At 38.1% G+C, this 19562-nt stretch overlaps 1 protein-coding gene across 4 annotated transcripts; it reads left to right on the forward strand.

Moving 5' to 3' along the window:
* The first annotated feature begins 4424 nt into the window (after nt 1–4424).
* Nucleotides 4425–19441, forward strand: LOC115198798 (putative E3 ubiquitin-protein ligase UNKL). Of its 4 annotated transcripts, none has more exons than XM_029761081.1 (16): nt 4425–4531; nt 5332–5541; nt 8440–8616; nt 9537–9703; nt 10373–10508; nt 10606–10723; nt 10853–10937; nt 11031–11191; nt 11667–11855; nt 12416–12466; nt 13113–13290; nt 13402–13491; nt 13583–13816; nt 13984–14177; nt 14296–14553; nt 14728–19441. In XM_029761081.1, the coding sequence occupies exons 1-16, from the start codon at nt 4467–4469 to the stop codon at nt 14881–14883; spliced, it is 2469 nt and encodes an 822-aa protein (XP_029616941.1). In that variant the 5' UTR covers nt 4425–4466; the 3' UTR covers nt 14884–19441. The 4 variants fall into 4 exon arrangements, with proteins under 4 accessions (XP_029616941.1, XP_029616950.1, XP_029616958.1 ...); XM_029761090.1 differs by having other exon boundaries at nt 9540–9703; XM_029761098.1 differs by having other exon boundaries at nt 9570–9703.
* The last annotated feature ends 121 nt before the right edge of the window (nt 19442–19562 follow it).

Raw genomic sequence — 19562 nt, forward strand, 5'->3', positions numbered from 1 at the left:
ATACAATTTGATATGATCACTCGGCTCTCAGCTGCGCAACATGTAGTAAGTCATTGTTTTGCAGCCCAGTATTGTCCGTATAGCATCTCCCCGCTAACTATTTGTTTAATTTGAACAACATTGCTCCATAATGTTACAGTATTAGCTAAACCAGTTCAGTTTACTAGTAGTATGCAAATGTTTGGTGGCACTGAAAGAAAGGAAAATGTTGTGAGTCTGGTAAAATAATCTGTAGTATTGGGTAGGCTGTAGCAATGTTTTATAAGTTAGCTATGATTTGAAGTAATTTTATCTAGCTGTCTTATTTTGAATTTGTTCAATGCCTCAATTGATTTCAGAAGTTATATTGGATATAACATATGGCTGTACAGATTCCTGGTTCGAATCAACCTGTCACAACGTCTACAGAAGGTAGCGCCTCTCCCCGTTCGGGCGGCGCTCGGCGGTCGTCGTCGCCGGCCTACTAGTTGCCACCAATCTCCTTTTCATTTTCATTTGGTGATGTCTGTTTTATGTCAGTACCTGTTTTGAGTTAGTTATTAGTGGGGGTATTTAGTCTGTCTGTTTTGGTTTGGGAGTGTGCGGGATTATTTGTGTCATTGTATTGTAGGTTGGGTATTTGAGTTTTTACTCTGCCGTTCGGTTTGAGGCTCACGGGTTTGCTGGGCTGCGTCCCAACTCCGTTTAGGATTCGTGCCTGTTGCTTGATTTTTACCCTGCCTTGTATTTACGGCTCTCTTGGACTGTGTTTATTAAAACATGTTTTTTCCCATGTACCTTAGTCTCCTGCGCCTGACTTCACCCCTCCTGCATGTTAGAGTCGCATGACACAACCCAAGATGATGAACCCTAAAGATGGGACAAAGTGCATGACAAGGTGGCCCAGAGGAATCCAGCTGTTCTGAATGAAGACCTCCAGTGAGGTAAGTACACATACACACACATAGACATACCAGCTTGATATGTCCCTTGTCACCTGTGTTTATACCCACAGAGTAACAGCTCTGGTGCTCTCTGTCTCATTCTACTTTCTCTTGCTCTATGCTTGACCTAGGGTTTGAGAAGAGCTGACAAATCAGAACTGAGTAGGATTGTTAGGGAGCCCCATGAGGAGCACCTGATACTGTGCTGACTTCTCTGTCCTGGATGCTCTCTTGCCCAAACTATCCCATTGTGTTTCACCGCCTCTGAACCCCCTTACCCCAAATAGAGTTGCCCCTGATCCTAGATCTATGATCAACCTCAATTTTAACTCCCTCTCTTTGTCGCTCTCTCCACATTAAATTAGTGTTGTAATGAGGTTCTTATTTGGTTAACTGTTATAACTTATATTGTCAATTTTGTTGTTTAATTTGTTTTTAATGTTGTTACCACTTTTCATAAATGGATTTTATCTACAAATGTTTTTTTTTTCTTACATTTAGATTTCAGAGAGAATTTCAGTGTACATTTACAGCAGTATCCTGGCACCAGAATTGCAAGCTTATTACTGTAATTATGCTTTGCAGCAGAGATGATGCAAAATATTTCACAGTTCTATTTTCCTTACTGTAAAACGTTACAGCATCCCTCTAAATTTACAGCAGGGATGCTGTAATATGTTTTATAATAAGGAAAATAGTACTGTAAAATATATTACAGCATCTCTGCTGTAAACAAAATTACAGTATTAAGCTTGCAACTCTGGTGGCAGTATAATGCTGTAGATTTACAGGGAAAAGTTTTACAGTGTAACTCACAAATAAACCATTACCTATAAATATGTACAAATATTTCACAAATATTGACCATAAGTCACTTAAGCAATAAGGCACGAAGGGTTGTGGTATATGGCCAAAATACCACAAACCCCTGAGGTGCCTTATTGCTATTAAAAACTGGTTACCAACGTAATTAGAGCAGTAAAAATGAATGTTTTGTCATACCCGTGGTATACGGTCTGATATACCACGTCTGTCAGCCAATCAGCATTCAGGGCTCAAATCACCCAGTTTATAAAAATAAATATATGATCTGTAAATATATTCAACATAGCTCACACATAAAACTACAATTTGAGCAAATGTAGAACGATTTGTGAGCACATTTTCAGAAATCCCTGACATTTAAAACTGTGGAATGTGCATTTGCACATTCAAAAAGTGCTTGTGGATCTGTATTCTGTGTTTACAGAATTTTGAGATTTTTCACCCCACATGTCCATGTATTGCAATCCACAAACGTAGCTTCAGATGAGAGTCGGCTATCTCCATTCATTGGGATAATCTTTATGTCACGTGACAAAATAACATCACGACTGTGTACTTCTTGTCCTTAGCTAGAAGAAAGAACAGCTTCATGAAATGTGAGTATAACGTTTATTTATTCAACAAATGATGTTAAAATGTTCAACAAATGACTTTCGTATGAATATTAAATTTGAACATTGGTGCATGCAATACCGAGTGTGTGTACCGATAGCTAGCAGGCGATCTCGTCACCTGTTTAGACAAACCACCTAAATTAAACTAACTAGCAGTGGTTGAAAAAGTACCCAATTGTCATAGTGAATCAAGTAAAAGTCATTAAGTTAAATACTACTTGAGTAAAAGTCTAAAGTATTTGGTTTTAAATCTACTTAAGTATCAAAAGTAAATGTAATTGCTAAAATATACTTATGTATCAAAAGTAAAAGAAGAAATCATTTCAAATTCCTTCTATCAATAAACGGCACCCTTTTATTTTATTTATTGTATAAACCAGAGGTATACTCCAACACTCAGACATAATTTACAAATGAAGCATTTGTGTTTAGTGAGTCCATCAGATCAGAGGCCCCTTGCTGTAGAGATGACCAGGGATGTTCTCTTGATAAGTGTGTGAATTGGACCATTGTTCTGTGCTGCTAAGCATTCAAAATGTAACGAGTACTTTTGGGTGTCAGGGAAAATGTATGGAGTAAAAAGTACATTATTTTCTTTAGGAATGTAGTGAAGTAAAACTTGTCAAGTACAGATACCCCAAAACACTACTTAAGTAGTACTTTAAAGTATTTTTACTTAAGTAGTTTACAACACTGCTTAATAGTTAATTGTTAATTCAGGAACGTGTCAATTATGAAGAACTACTCAGTAAAAAAAATCTGAGTTGTGATCTGGCTAGCAAGCTAAATTGAAATGTTGCAAATCATCTTTTTCAATCTGTTGTCTTTCAGGGACTTAGCAGGGCAACTCTTTCCCAACTGGTGTGGAGGTATTAAGAAATTGTAACATTATCTGATTAGAAATGTTAGAAATTCAGCTACTGTTTTCTGCTCCGTCCGTCTAGGCTTGCTAGCTAGCCAAGTCATTTGTTGTGCATCCTTAGATAAATGTATTAATATGTTGTTTCCTAGTCAATACATGCATTCTGTGTATGAGTACTGTCAGTTCAATACATCTCTGTATTGTGTTGCATCATTGAGTTAAGGCACTGGGCAATGTTGCCTGTTCAATAAAAGGCAAAGTTGTAAAAATTATTATCTTAACACTAATGCTTGACCAGCTGCCTTTGGACCCTACTGCAACTCCCCACTAGTCAATCTCCCATTTATTTCAGGCCCATCCTTAGTTGTTTGATCTGACAGCTGACTCGCCCAAGGACCCACCGCAGCGTTTCCAAAAAAACAGTCCTGGGGACCCAAAGGGGTGGACTTTTGGGGGTTTTGTCCTAGCACGAATACACAGCTGATTCGGGGAAATTGATAAAATGTATTATTTTAATCAGCTGTCAAGACCAACCTGTACAAACACTCCTTTACCCCTAATGGCCATTTCCCTTTGAATACATGGGGGAGAGAGAGGAGGAGAGAGATAGACAGGCCTGCCTGCCTCTGTCTGTCTGTCTGTCTGTCTGTCTGTCTGTCTGTACGTACGTACGTACAGGAACTGGTATCATTGTCCTTGGTCATCATAACATGGTGATGCTGACGTTGCTGATGATTTTGGTCAGCATATTTTTGATGTGATTCGAGGATGTGCACAGTGTGCTTTGCTTGTTATGTAACTTTGTACTATTGCTATTATTACAGATCCACAAGCACTTTTTGAATGCGCAAATACACTTTCCAAAGTTGTAAATGTTAGGGATTTCTGAATATTTGCATTTCTACATTTGTTCAAATTGTAGTTTTATTTGTGAGCTATATTGAATATATTTACAGATCATATTTTTTATTTTTTATTTGATTTATGGTGGATGTCTGTGAAATATTTATAGATATTCACGGATTATGGTTTAATTTGTGAAATATTTGTTTTACATATATCCGGACTATAGTTTTATTTTAAATATATTCACACATCAAAGTTTTATTTGTGAGTTATGTTGAATATACGCACGGATCGTGGTAAACACATGTACAGAATAAAGAAACAAATCTCACTTCACACGCAAATGGAACGAAACAGGACAGTTCGCGCAGGCGCGTTTCATTGTTTTGACTGAAAATGCCGTCGGTTTCGAAAACGGCGGCGAACGCTTCTCCTCAAACCGAGAAACCAACCCACTATACGTAAGTAAAGCAAACGTTAAATGGACAAAGACGTATTTGTTAAAATACCGTGCTTCTTTTATGTACAGAATATTGTTTTATAGTTGGACTGCTTGATATTTCTTCACTCGTAGTGCAGTAAAACATGGTGCTTTTCCTTTTGTAAATTCTTCCCAATGCACGCAGCTAGCCTAGCGCTAACTTGCTAGCTACATATTCAAAATGATACAGTAACTGAATTTTAACAAATGCATTTGGATAATTTTATTTTGTGACCGTGAAAATGTTCCACATAAAAAAGAGGCGTAACATTACAAAGCGGAATTAGCAGAAACTTGGTTAGCTAGACAGTCAGCGTGCTATCGTGGACTGGGTAACGTTAGCGAAGTTGAATGGTTTGCCAGCCAGCAGTGTTATCCTTTTCCTCTTTCCACCTCGGCCTTATTTGCTGTCTGTCTACGCATGTGTTTTGACGTACGTTCTGGTTGTTTGATAGAGTGCAACGCCGAACATCTTGCGTGGATTGTATGTGAATGGTGAAAGTGGATAGCTACTAGCTATCACTACCAAGTAGTTTTATCAGTTCGAGTGATTGTAAAATTCAGCTACATAGCTAGCTAGTGTCAATGAAATATTAGTTGTAGATGGTGTAAACGTTTCTCTCCTTACCTTTAGCATAGATAGTGTTTACTTTAAATTTCAAATAGTGAAGCTGTAACATTTCTATCAAAGTTAATGTGATATTTCCCCAGAGCTTTGGACTCAATACTTTTTTACACGGTGTCTGTCATTAACACCGCCTTTGTCTTTCCATTTTGCAGATATTTGAAGGAGTTTAGGACCGAACAGTGCCCTCTCTTCTTGCAGCACAAGTGCACACAACATAGACCCTTTACATGTTTTCATTGGCATTTCCTCAACCAGAGGCGAAGACGACCGATTAGAAGAAGAGATGGAACTTTTAACTACAGCCCTGACGTTTATTGCACAAAATATGACGAGACTACGGGCATTTGCCCAGATGGAGAGGAGTAAGTGTGAAGCTTCATTTCCCCCCCCCCCCCTCCCCTGTGAATTATGTTCAGGTTAAATTGTTGCTACTGTATCATGCTTATCAATATTGTGTTGTGGCTGTTCAATCAATATTGTGTTGTGGCTGTTGTTCATTCCGGTTGAGAATTCACTCAATTTATGCAGGTTGCCAGTTTAGTGAGCACACTTATACCGGTGTTGCTGATATTTTATGGATGCTGCATTGTTTCAGTAGGAAGTCAGATTCATGCGAATTCCTGAATTGAATGATCCTCGTTGCACAGAATTCAGCTCGCACCACGAGCTTGGTGATGACCTAGCTTGCACATGGTGTTGTTGACTTGTCTATTGTTCGAGCTAATGTCGATCCGCATGGCCTCGTATGGCCCCCGAGTGGGACGACAGCCGTTCTCAATAATGCGGAACCAACTGAATGATTTAACCACATTCATTGTCATTTCATGGGTGTTTTTTTTTGTAATTCTCGCTGCACACGTCTGTTTTGAGCTGCAGAGTGGGGTTGAGCTTCTTCCTCCAGCTTGCAAGGAAACGATGAACACACCCCCTGTTTTCTTGCTCGTGATTGAACCGCCTTTGCACATAGCCTTCTCCCATTGGTTGAGCAAGCGATGTTTATTGTTCCTGAGTCGTTGAAAATGAGGTCGCTTTGAACGAGTTCCTGCTTTGTATTTGTATCCTTAATGTTGTCACAAGTAGTTATACATGGACGTGTCTGGTTTTTACCACTTGCACTGTATCATTATGTTCATTGAAACCTAAGTAGCATGAATTGATTCGTTTCCGTGTGAATTCATGCAAGTACAATACAAGAGGGATTGCCTAATTCAATTATCAACTCAGCCTAAGCATAACTACTCTTTTATGATAATTAATAGAGATGTACCGAGGGGTACAAATGGACTATGTAAGTCTTTATACTATTCTTGCTCTATTATTTAATGGCTACTGCAGCATTTTTAGGCCCAACCCTCAAAGCATCAGCTATTTTCACTTAATTTTTGTAACAAAATCAGAGGAACATATTTTGAATGTTTGGGATATGCCACTTCAGCTCATTCTTAGAACTGTAGTTTTCACTACTGGTGTGACATCAATCTACTGAAAATGAACGTAACAAAGAATAGGCCTAAATGAGCCTACACATTTGTAAAGACACAATCATGGTAATGATAGCATGTACAAATGGTAATAGATGTAGCCTAAAATATGATATAGCAAGTCAAGTTGTGCGGATACAGTTTGTCACTGGCTTCTGGTGGTGCGGATAGACACCAAAGGAAGGATGAATAAATTCATAAATTAGCAGTTAATCTGCATCTACCTAAAATAAAAGCTACAGTATTCAGTTCCCAGGTGTAACAAAGTCACAGGGTTGTTGTAAAAACAAGAGTGCTACCCTGCAGTGAAGGGGGAACTTGCATAGTAGGATATTATTTTTGACGATATATCATATTCACTATCATAATATTATTTCTGCTCTAGTTGACGATACCTGCACCAAAACTCCAGTATTTTTTCCTTCATAGAAAACAAGCTATCTTCTTTTTCAATAGGGAGCCAATCGCAATACATATCATATCAGCACCTAAGTATCGTAATAGTATCGTGAAGTCCCATGCATTTTCCAGGACTACTAACCTGTCCTGAGTAATATTACAAAATACCCATACTTGGCCTACTGGAACAGATATACTTGTAAGTATACTTACTGGCAGCGCTATCAGTTTAAAGTAAAAATATGGAAATGTTAATATTGTATGTGTTGGTTGGGGATTTCACAAGTCTCTCTACAAAATGAACAGAATTTAAGGTTCACTGAAAGGAAGCAGGCTATACAGCTAATAACCTAGCCTATTTAATAAGACAGGATAGAAGTTCTAGATTATATCTTGAGAAAGATGCTGTTCAACACTAAGAAGAACAGCTCTGAAACATGCTATTCAAGCCACTCCTATAAATTGGGCCTATTTGTGTCAGAGCACCATAAAGAAATTGAGTAACTTGAAACGTCTCACTCACTAGTTCAATGGCACAGGTCTGGTTAAAGTGCTTCGGTCAGATCCACAGTTTAGTGATGTGTAGAGACTAGATGCGATGTTAAAAGTATTTGTGTTAAATATGTAGCATACTGAATACTTTTTTATAGAGTGGTTGGTTAATCATTGAGAGGTTGAGTTCCAGTTTCCTATATCAGTGTATTTGGAATTTCACTGCAGTAAGTAAACAATGTTCCTCAAATCAACCAGCTGTCATATTGAAAGTTCTATACAATTTTTGAACTCTGCCTGAGAGCGAGCACTTGCACTCTCTATTCCTCATTCTACCAGTGGCTTCTCTCTTCTCGTGACATCACATCCGTTGCCATGGTTACTGTTGCTGAGTCAGAAGCTTTTGCTGTATTTGAGAAAATGATTGGTTATCTAGCATTTTCAATGTGAATTTGAGAACGTTAATAGCGATGTTGCTATTATTTCAGTTCAATTCCTCACCATACATCAAAGCCTGTGAGAGCGCTGTATCCATAAAAGGCGTTGCATTCCTCTGACTCCCACTGTGGGCATTGACTACATTTTTGTTTGTCTGATGTGCATATTAAGCACCAACAAGAACAGTTGCCACTAATACAGGGAGGAAGACAGATGTAACTCATTCCTTTAGCCTCGGTCTGTTTCCTTTCAATTAAAATCTGTGGAATGACTTCTTAGGATAAGCACAGCATAGAATTCTAGAAACATGGGGTAAAGACCGATTTTAAAAAAACAAAACAAAAAAAAAAACAATGTTTTTATGCAGATTGTATCTCTGTCACATCAAATCCTGATAATTTTAATGAGGAAGTCTGCATTTGTCTAATCATCGTTTCCTTTCCTGTCCAGCTGTCCTTACTTGCACCGGACCACTGGTGACACAGAGCGGAAGTACCATCTTCGCTATTACAAGACTGGTACCTGTATCCATGAAACTGATGCCCGCGGGCACTGCGTGAAGAACGGCCTACACTGCGCCTTTGCTCATGGCCCACATGATCTCCGCCCCCCTGTCTACGATATCAGGTGATCTATCATGCCTTTAGTAACCACTCTGTTCTCAAGGTGTCATAACTTCAACGAACATGTGAATAGGCTTGTTAAGCCAGTTAGCTGAGTACACAAGGATAAATCATGCAAGGTCTGACCATTCACTGACAAAATGTACCAACTGATTCCATTCGTACATCATAGTTTTAATGAAATTCTTAAATTTACCCGTAGACTATATTTTTGAAGCTGGCTGTCAACCCCTTCTCTACCATTGTTAGTGTTACTTTGATTTGACATGGTATGTCTAGCTGTCTCCGCTGAAGTGATAAGTCTGTATCCACTCCAGTACATGCCCATACATGGCAGTGGGAGAATGAAGCGTGTTAATCTATTTTCTTAGCTCAATTAGCCTCCCTGATGCCTCTCGAATTGGCCGGGGGTAAGAGCAGATGAAAGCACAATTTTTCTCTTCATAGACATCAGTCATAGTGTACTTATTGCCAGGGTTGGTTTTGTTGAGTACCAATACTGTGCAATCATTGAAAGTGTTAAATGATGGTGATTTCTTTTAATGGGATGAAAGATTCAGTGGTATATTTAAAGTAATAACCCCACATATCTCAGAGATGGATACAAAAAGTAGGCCCATATCTGTAATGCAAGCAATGGACTTAAGCTTAACAATAACATTTGCCCTTTTACTATGAACCATGTGTTCACATTTTAAATTCCTGTCACTAGAAAATAGCAATACCCTGTCCAACATTCCATGAATGACGTCACATTAAGGAATGGGAGCTTGAAATAATTCAACAAAAACAACATTAAATGTGGTATCAGAGGAACGCTCAAGTGTTGCCTAGCAACTGTTGAGCAGAACAAGTCTGTAAGAGCAAGGCATTGCTTGAATATTCTATATTTTGTCTCTTCCTCTTTTTGTTTGTTTTGTGTAGTAGCTCTCTCACTGATCTTCTTCATGTGCACAGAGAGATCCAGGCACAGGAAGCCCTCCAGAATGGCCAGTTGGGATCTGGAGAGGGTATCCCTGATCTACAGCCTGGAGTACTGGCCAGCCAAGCCATGATAGAGAAGACTCTTACAGAGGACCCCCGGTGGCAGGGTGAGCAGCAGACACATTGATTTTGGTGGCGGTGCCACATCATTTTTCTATTGATTGGATTTCCTTGACCTGTTGCATTAGGTCAAGAACAGAATGTCTTACAATAAGTATGTTTATATGCACATTAATAAATCCATATTAAACTGATTATGGCAGAGTATGGCATTAGTCATGTAAACACCTTACTCTGCTTATCTTAATTGGTTTAAGATCATAATGTTAGTAAGCATACGCTGATTAAAACACCTGGTTTTTGGCGCAATCTTTCGCATTATTAGGACATGTAAATGCTTTAATAAGAGTTCAGCAGTGTGCGTGAGCTTCTTCCTTTTGTGCGAGTGAAGTGAGTTCGGAAAAACTGAAAATATGCATATTAGTTTGTATGTGAAAACTTTGTCTGAACTAAGAATCTAAATGTTTTCGCCAAAATAACAGGGTTGCTGTGGTAGAACGTTTTCATTAGCTTATTATTCTAATATTTTTTTTTTCTGCATTCATCAAAGTCCCGTCAGGCAGTCTGATTTCAGATGTCCATGTAAACAGGATTATTAGGGGACTCGTTCTTGAAAAGCATGTAAACGTTTTAAATCAAACGATTATATTAATCTGACTATCCACAATAATCGTTTTGTGTGCACGCAACAAACTCATTGTGTGCGTTCCTTCCAGACACCAATTTTGTTTTAGCAAACTACAAAACAGAGCAGTGCACCAAGCCTCCACGACTATGCAGACAGGGCTATGCCTGCCCTCACTACCACAATAGTAGAGACAGAAGACGAAATCCACGGAAGTTCAAATACAGGTAGGTGATTAGGACTGTCAAACAACAGAGTATGCCTTTTTTGACAACTGTGTAATAATTCTGTAATATGTAGTTAACCCCTTGAATAATGTGTCAGGTCAACTCCGTGTCCCAATGTGAAACATGGGGATGAGTGGGGAGAGCCATCGAAGTGTGACAGCGGAGACAGCTGTCAATACTGTCACTCACGCACTGAACAGCAGTTCCACCCAGAGGTAAGTGGGACATTGGAGACTTTATAAACGCTTAGCACATTTCGTCTCTTGCAATGGGGAATCTGTCAAACCTTGATTTGGGAAAATGCCACCCAGTTATGAGCAGAGAACCTTTCTTTCTCACTACAGATCTACAAATCCACCAAATGCAATGACATGAGGCAAACTGGTTATTGTCCTAGAGGGCCGTTCTGTGCATTTGCGCATGTAGAAAGTAAGTGAAGCTCCTCAAAATAAGTCACTGCTGTCTTGCTTGTTGGCAAACTTTCAAAGTTAAAACCTCCTGTCTGTGATTGTACTTTTTCAGGAATTCCCTCCACGGAAGAGACCATGAACTCGTTGCTAACAGCGATGCAGTCGGGCTCCCAGGCCAAGCTGGGCTCTCAGCAGTATTCAGAGTGTCCGGTCAGCGAGTGGGGCAGCAGTGCACACTCCATCAGCAGCATCAACAACGGCCAAGTGGGGAATGTATGGGATCTGATTACTACTCCCTCTCTGCTTCTCTCCACTGTCTTTTACAAGGGCATCTCAGTTTGTATGAAAAACATGCTGTCACTAGATTAGATACAATTATAGATTAGACCCTGAATAGATATTTAAACTGTTAACTTTCCTTATGTTACACCTTTGTTTTGTATATTCTTGTCATTTTCTGTTTACGTTCTTCTGTTTTCTGTACTTGCCTTGTATTTCACTAGTCTGTAACATCATTTTGTTTCTGGTAGTACTAGTGCACCAAGAAACATGCAGTGTAAATTTAATATAGGATTCAACAGAAACCAAACCTTAACAATTCAGTGTCATTTTCTCTCTCTCTCTCTGAAGCCAATATTCCATCTAAACATCTTCAGTTATCATCTGCTCTCTGGCCTCGTTAGGAAAGCTGGGCTTGTTTGGCTGGCTCTAAAACCCTATTAAGACCATGTGTACTTCTCTCCCTCAGGTTTCATATTCTAATAGTCCGACTGTAACGCCATGCTCAGGAAGCAACAGTTCATTGTCCCCAATCGGACCCATCGGCAGGTCCAAATGCTTAACTAATGGTAGCTTATGTTCAGAGTCCACCACGTCAAGTGTGTCATCTCTGACGTCTAACTATCCCAAAGCGCCGGGCTTTGAACGCGAGGATCAGGTACTACAATAAGACTGCTCTCTCTCTTTCCCCGCCCTTACGGGAAGACCCCTGTACTCAGCTTAGTCTAGGGCCTGACCCACTGCTATACACACTTTGGTCATAGTTTCCATTCTTTTGATTCAGAATTTAGATTTATTTCCATATTAAATTATTTGTCAGTCACTTTTTTTTATGTTACTTCATTTTCTATAAATTTGTGATGACTTGGCGAATACTGAAATTAACAACCAAGGCAAAATAAATAATAGTTTACCCGTTCCAGGTCAAATTCGGTGTTTTGCTTAACATTTTCTGAACGTAGATTAGACATTATGTTTGGATATGGAACTTGTGTTCATGTTATCTATTAGTTATAAAACAAATGTCTGCTTATTTAGTTTTAGACTGTCTTAATGGGTTGTGGTGATAACAGACATTTTCTCTCATTTGATAGGGCTGCAGATGACTGATGTATTAACTGAATTTTCTTCACTTTTAAGAAAGGTGTTGGCTTTCTAAGACCCAGCCAATTGCTGGGTTTAAGTGTTGGGTCATGTGAATGTGCTGTCTGTTTTCAGATAAAGAACTATAAGGGACATAGTGATCAAAAGATGGACCAAGACAAGCAGGTGAATAACTAAGGCATTTGCCACTGCCTTTGTATTCCTAGAAGCTAGTTCCCCTTAATATTAATTTATAGCCGGTCCAAAAAACATGATTTATGGAGAATCATTTTAAGTGTAAACTTAAATGACTAAAACCAGATATAAAGTATGTAGAAAAGATAATGGAGCTATATATATATTTTTAAACAAGTTCATCTTTGAGAACTAACAATCACCAAAATAAAAACTATACAGTCAGGGAGAATCTAAAATTCCCAAAATGCCATCGGACCCCCATTGATATGTTAATATTTGAGTCATTGATAGCATAAGCCATGGCAACATGTGTAGAATTGCAGGAACAATTTTGCTGCCTCTGCTGAAAAAAAATCATAGGGGAAACACCGCTAGTGATATGTAGAAGATTTTATATTTAAAGGTATTCATGTAGAGGCAAAAGGGTTTTGCTGTTTTCAAAGTCATTGGGACCCGTCCAATCGACTTGATTAAAAAAGGCCTATTCATGGTCTCCCATTTAAAGCATATGACCAGGCACGGTATCTGTGGCTTGTCTTACTTCTTAACCAAGCACCAATGTAGTAAAGCTAAGTATTGCTCAAATTGACACTATTAATGAAACAATACCTTACTATGTACACCTCTTTTACAGACACACAATAGTGTATTCTCTGGGATGAACCCTCTGGCATCCAGCATAACCTCCAGTATAGAATCTAGCCTGGCCTCCAGTATTGGATCGGATAGTTCCTCACCCACCACCTTATCAACAATGAATGCAAAAGCAACCCCATTCTATCCTGGGAGCAATACTGTGGAGTCAGTTATAGGTAAGTGTACTTGTATTGTGCAAACTTGTTTGAGGGGTGAATGTACCTCTTCATACAAGGAATACTTATTTTTCTAATAAAATAAAAAAAACGACTTGCCTTTTCTTTCAGGTTCTGCTCTTGACCTGAATTTTTGTGACATCAATGTTGCCTCTCTTGATAAAGAGTTTGAGGAGCAAGAAAACAACAGTCTTGGTTTAAGTAAGCAAACCTTGTTTGAAACATTGAACACAATTGACTTAAGTGTGTTTTTAAATTGCGAAATTGATTTATGCTTCCTGTTGCCCTCTAGGTCAAAGGATGCTGGGAGGATCCGCTCCGGTCAACATTCCTGGCTCCCTTGCACGGTCTTCTTCATTGAATTCCAACTCCTCGCTCTCTGCCTCCCCTCTGAGCTCCCTCTCCCAGTCCCTGTCCCAGTGTCTGTTGTCAGGAATGGCTCCACAGCAGACTCAGCCTCAGGGCCTGCTAACCAAACCTGAGCATGGCCTTCTGGGAACACCTACCTCCTCTCAGAACTCTCTGGGTAAGTTAACAATAGAATATTTACTAGCAATCTTGATAAACATGCAAGAGTAAGCATTATTCTTTTACCTTTGAGGCATCATCAACAATTAATAAATACATCACTCCACTGTTTTTTGTTGTTGTTGCGCTTTGACATTAAACAATTGTCTTGATCCCACCTTGTAGGTTTGAATGGGGGAGCTAGCAGCATATGGGACTTTGTGAGTGGCAACTTCTCTCCCAGCCCATCACCAGTCTTCAGCAGCCTGGGCTCCACCACTGTGAGCAGCAGCGCTGACCTGAACCGGCTCTTCAGGGAGCTGGATGAGGCAAAGAGGAAGATCAAGCAATGGGAAGACGCCTGGCACCAGGTCAAGCAGGTCAGACACTAGTCCCATGCAAGAACTATGACATGAACTAAAGGCACTGCCTCAGTAAGCAATAAATCCTGACCCTTGTTAAACCAATTTATATATTTGACATGTCTGTCTGTTCCAGGCATGTGAGGCCTGGCAGAAAGACTCCCATGATGCAAAAGAACAAGCAAAGTCGGCCGAGGCGGAGCGGCAGCTGGCAGAGCAGAAGCGAGAGGACACGGAGCGCAAGCTGAAGGAGCTCCAGGGGGACTTTGACGTGCTGTGTCGCTCCCCTGGCACACCCCTGCTTAGAAGCTATGGAGACCTGGACCAGCTCCCTCTACCAAAGCTCCACTCCATCCAGAGCCAGCTGCGCACTGACCTAGACCTTATAGATGGGGTAAGAAGGGCCAGATACTAAACACATTCTTATTTATAGTGATCAGGATATACATTATGGCAGACTATTTAGCCTAGTGAAGCATGTTTTTTTTAAGATCTTGCTTGGAATCATTGTATTGAGTTATTCTGTTGCGAGTAGTTTCTGATACAACCTCTTCTCTTCCCAACACAGGTAATATATCAGCTTCAGTCAAAGAAATGTATAGTTTGCCAAACGCATGATCGTTGCATAGTCCTGCAGCCTTGCCAACATTATGTACTTTGTAAGAATTGTGCACCTAGTAAATCAGAATGTCCATACTGTAAGACAAAAATATTGAAGTGGTGATGTACAATTATTCAAGGTACTACTTAAGGAATTTGCCCTTTGAAGAACTACTAATACATATAGTATGCTTACATTTTCTAAATAGCATTTTGTGTTTCAGTATTCATATAGTAATTCAATTAATAGTTTAATTTGAACTACATAAATGGTGTTTGCTAAATCAAGTACTTAAATGTAGTATGTTATTTTGTATTGTAATGGATCACTTACATTTTCCAAAAAGTTTGGGCATCCATAGTTCAAGTGGGCCTAATTTGACTTTATCACTGAAACACATCAGTCAGACATTGTTATTAGTATTGCAACCATCTTTGTGAAGATTGATTTCTCGTAAAGCACTTTGTTGACCTGGGAATTTGTTAAAGGGTATTTTAGAAATTAGCTTTGTTGTTTTTGTTTCTTAGATTTACATATTTTTCTTAATATGCTAATGTATCGAGCTTTTGTGTGTACTGTGAAACATACTAGAATATTTCATGTTTCCCATTGTTAAATCATGGTATAGTTCTATATATCTTGTTAGTTTTCATAGAAACTGTAGTTTAGTACTTTTCTACTTTTCATTCTTTAATTTTCACATTTCCATCAAATAAGTACACACGTTTGAATGCATTTTAGGCATAACCAGCAGCTGTAATGTCAGTAAGGCACATTTATGCTAAAGCAGTTAGGAAATCAATTGTGTCTTTTAGTGACTTACTGAAATGTTCATTATGTAGTTGTTAGAGGAGCATGTCTTGATGTACATAAGTCTGACATGGTGAATTTGATAGGATTCCTACTAGCTCTCAAACATATCTGATACTTGGCCTCTATTCTAGTCTCAAGTGCCTTGCCTTAGATGATAACCATGAGCATCGATGCTTAGAGGATTGTTGTAAAAGCAGACACAGGTAGTCAAAGCTTCTGCACACATTTCTGCATATATGTCTACTTAATTTTGTTACTTTGCATCATATGTATATGCCATAGTGTATTGCCCAATCCTATGTCAAATTATTTCCTCAGATTATAGTTGTATGAAGATATAAATCTTGTCAGTGCCTGTGTCCTGACTTCACGCTTACAAACAATATATTTTCCTTGTCTAAACAGGCATTGGTGCTTTTTTGGTGCGGCTTTGATTTAAATCTTTGATTTAGTGTTTGGGAGTATGCAAGCAAGGAAACAACACTGGTCTTGTTTGTAAACAAGATAAAAACAGGCTCTGCTATACATTTTAGACTGGTGTTTGTTGTAAGATGCATCATTGGTGTTGAACCTGTAAGTTGTGTTTTCAAATATGACAGTGTAATGTGCTTAGCTAGGTTTATCTAATTGAAATGACCTTCTACTGTGTTCAAAACATGTATTTTTCCTCACTCTATATCTTGGTCCTTTAATATTTACAGCAATTAGTATGTTCAGTAGAAAGAACCATATATATTCCCAGGTACACGATTTGTAACTTAGTTATAAAAATTTAGAAATAAAATTGTTTACATCTACATGGATGGTAATTCAGAAACTCAGAAAAACAAAACTTGTGTTTCTCCTAAAATAAAGGTATTGTGTTCCCTCATGTTTATCATGTTAAAATGGCAGGCGAAACAATTTTATTGCATGTCTTATACGCGTTATACATTAACCAGCTACAAATCTAGATCACTGCCAGATATATTTGTATTGTCAGTCTAGCATACTGTAGAGTCGATCACTTCACTTTTGCAAGCTTTGCTGCTGCTGAGAGAAAGATGTATACATGTAGTTGTAATGCATTTACATTCTTGAATGTTATTGTGCATACACAGTTCAGATTTCAGACATCAGTAGCGTAAATTGTCACACACGTTAAGCAGTAACACGTTTTACTTAATATATATCAAAATGGCATAACAATTGTTACCTGACATTCAGAGACATGCCATGGTGTCTAAAATTTGGTATACCAAGTTTATAACTTCTATAATGTCATAGTTCAAGTAAAGTACCACTTAAACAAAGATTCGTTTGATTAAATTGTTTGAAATTATTTTTTTTGTCAGTCACACGTTCGGGTACTTTTGTGAATCTTCGAAACATTGTTACAGGTCAATCAGTGTACTGCTGTAGAATGTCTCGATTCTTAAATTGGTTGTTGGAGAATCCTAATAAAGCTACTGGGCTACAGTAAATGCTCACACCAATTTTTAATATACCACAGGTTTTTTATTTTTCCTGTGATGCCAACTAAGTTAATGTGGACTTGACTCAAATGAACCAAAGTGGTGTTGTAGTTTTGTTCTTGTAGTTACATTTAAAAATATGTATTGAAATGTACAAGTATAACATTCTCTTCAATGGTTCAATGACAGAAATAACTATGCCAACTGCTTTTGCTGACAATAGTGATGGACTTAAAGCCCATTTGTAGTTTTACCAAAGATCTTTATTGCTATGTTTCCTTTTTTTACAACTTAATTTCAGTAATCTAAGCAAATCGTTAAAAACCTGATTTGAAACAAACCAAACCTAACACCTTATATAGATTGGTGTGCATTTACAGAAACTAATGGCATCCTTTTTTTGTAAAACAAATGACTGTGGTTAGCAGCATACACAATTCTAGTTGTTTAGTGACGTGTTAATATTCTTAAGTGGCCATATAGATGAGTACCAGTGGAGGCTGCTGAGGGGAGGACGGCTCATAATAATGTCTGGAACGGCGCGAATGGAATGGTATTTGATACCATTCTGCTCCAGCCAATACCACGAGCCCGTCCTCCCCAATTAAGGTGCCACCAACCTCCTGTGATGAGTACTATTTTGAAGTATGTTTTTCTTTTCACTTTACAGCTAAAATCTCTTAATCAGTTTTAAATATTGATGGTTGTGCACTACTTGTATGCTGTCAGGAGTATAGAGTACACTGACTGTAATGTGCTTTCTTTCATTTTCATTTGACTGGTGTTTTCTTCACATTTTAATTCACAATTTACTGCAGTCATTGGAAAGATGGCAATAGTGTATCATTTGTTTATTGGTTAGATATGAGTGAGTCATTGACGGGTGAAATGACAGAACTTGATTTATTTAAACCAGCATCAATGGCAGATACAGACGTAAGTTTAAGGAGCAACTCTTATCACTCATTCGTTCTTGGTCCTTAACCCCTCTTCAATGTGGCATACTAAGTATACATCTCCCTTTTACACTGAATAAGAAAAAGCATAAGCTCATATTTTATAAATATGGCTCTAAATCATTCAATGTTATGGCCATATTACACTAATGTTCTTTTACTATGGACCAAATCTGTGCCTTATGTTAAAATGTCGTATTTTAACTGGCATTTGAAGAGTATTGTTCTTAATGAGGGGTGACTTCATTGAGGGTAAATTGTTATATTACAGTAAAACTGAAAAGTCGCTCTGAAAAGTTAAGAATTCTATGTAAAGAGCTAGCATTCGTAAGTGATCAGAGAAGGGCCGTTTTGAACCAGACTGCATGTTTCGTAAGGGAGGCTTAGGGCAACCTTAGAATGATGAATACTGCTTCTTTATCTCACTCTGTATTTGCCATATCAGTCTTCATAACATGCCACAATTACCTACCACCAATAAATATGATTTCTTCTGTACTCAACTTTATTGGCACAAGAAAAAACAGACAATTACTGTTAAAGAAAAGCACCAAGTACGACTCTTTTGTTTTGTAAATTAAATGTAATTGAGATGTAACAATGCTCTGCAGTGGATTAGCATAATCTATTTTGCATTCTTGTGAAGTGTTTGTTTTTGTTTTATTAAATATTGTGATCATGGAACCTGAAGATTTTATGCAATCTTGTACATACATAAATAAATGTATGACGCTATTCCAATTTAGTATGGAGAGAAAAAATGCATATTGCAGCATAGAACTTTTGTAAAAAGATTTAATTGTTCCCAATAGTTAATTTCAAAATGTTCATTTAACATAGAAACCCTGAAATATTGAATGTACCGCTCTAAATTTGATATTTAATAGGTCACTGGAATAATATGGAGAGCAGTTCATCCGTTAGCTATGATGTAGCATCTAGTTTTGTGAATTGCTATATAATGAAATAAATGTAAGACTTAAACACATGCAGTTTTCCGGTCTCTGTATTTATCAGTGTAATGATTAAGGGGAGGGGGGATACATCTTATTTTCTCAGGGTTTCAGTTATGACTGTAGGATAAAAGGTTCTTAAATTGAACTGTAGTTCGTAGATGTATTTGCGCTGATGTCGACGGAAGTAGACATTTGTATTACGAATGACAAACATGTCCTTTATTTTGTTACAATAAAGTATGGACAAATAGGACATTGTATATTGAATTAGTATTCAGCTACCCCATATAAATTATGGGAGTTCCCCTGTGTTAAAGTTGATCCTCTTTATGGAATCAAAGAAAGGCTAGATTTTACTTTACTCAAAATTAGGTAGGAGGTATTGAATCTTTTGCTTGTAGAGTATCATTAACTTGTTCAATTGTACTGCAACATTATGCAATGGTTTACAGAATTCACAATTTGTATCATCTTGGGAATTAAAACCATTTTTGATCTTAAATGTGTTGAATATTTGTTTCATGGATTTAAAACAAGGTAGTAATGAAAGTATGTACTTCTAGATCACTAAACTCCAACGATTAATGCCCCATGACAAGTATAATCTTGCAATAACTGAAACA

This window comes from Salmo trutta, chromosome 1, assembly GCF_901001165.1.
Source record: "Salmo trutta chromosome 1, fSalTru1.1, whole genome shotgun sequence".
Lineage (NCBI taxonomy): Eukaryota > Metazoa > Chordata > Actinopteri > Salmoniformes > Salmonidae > Salmo > Salmo trutta.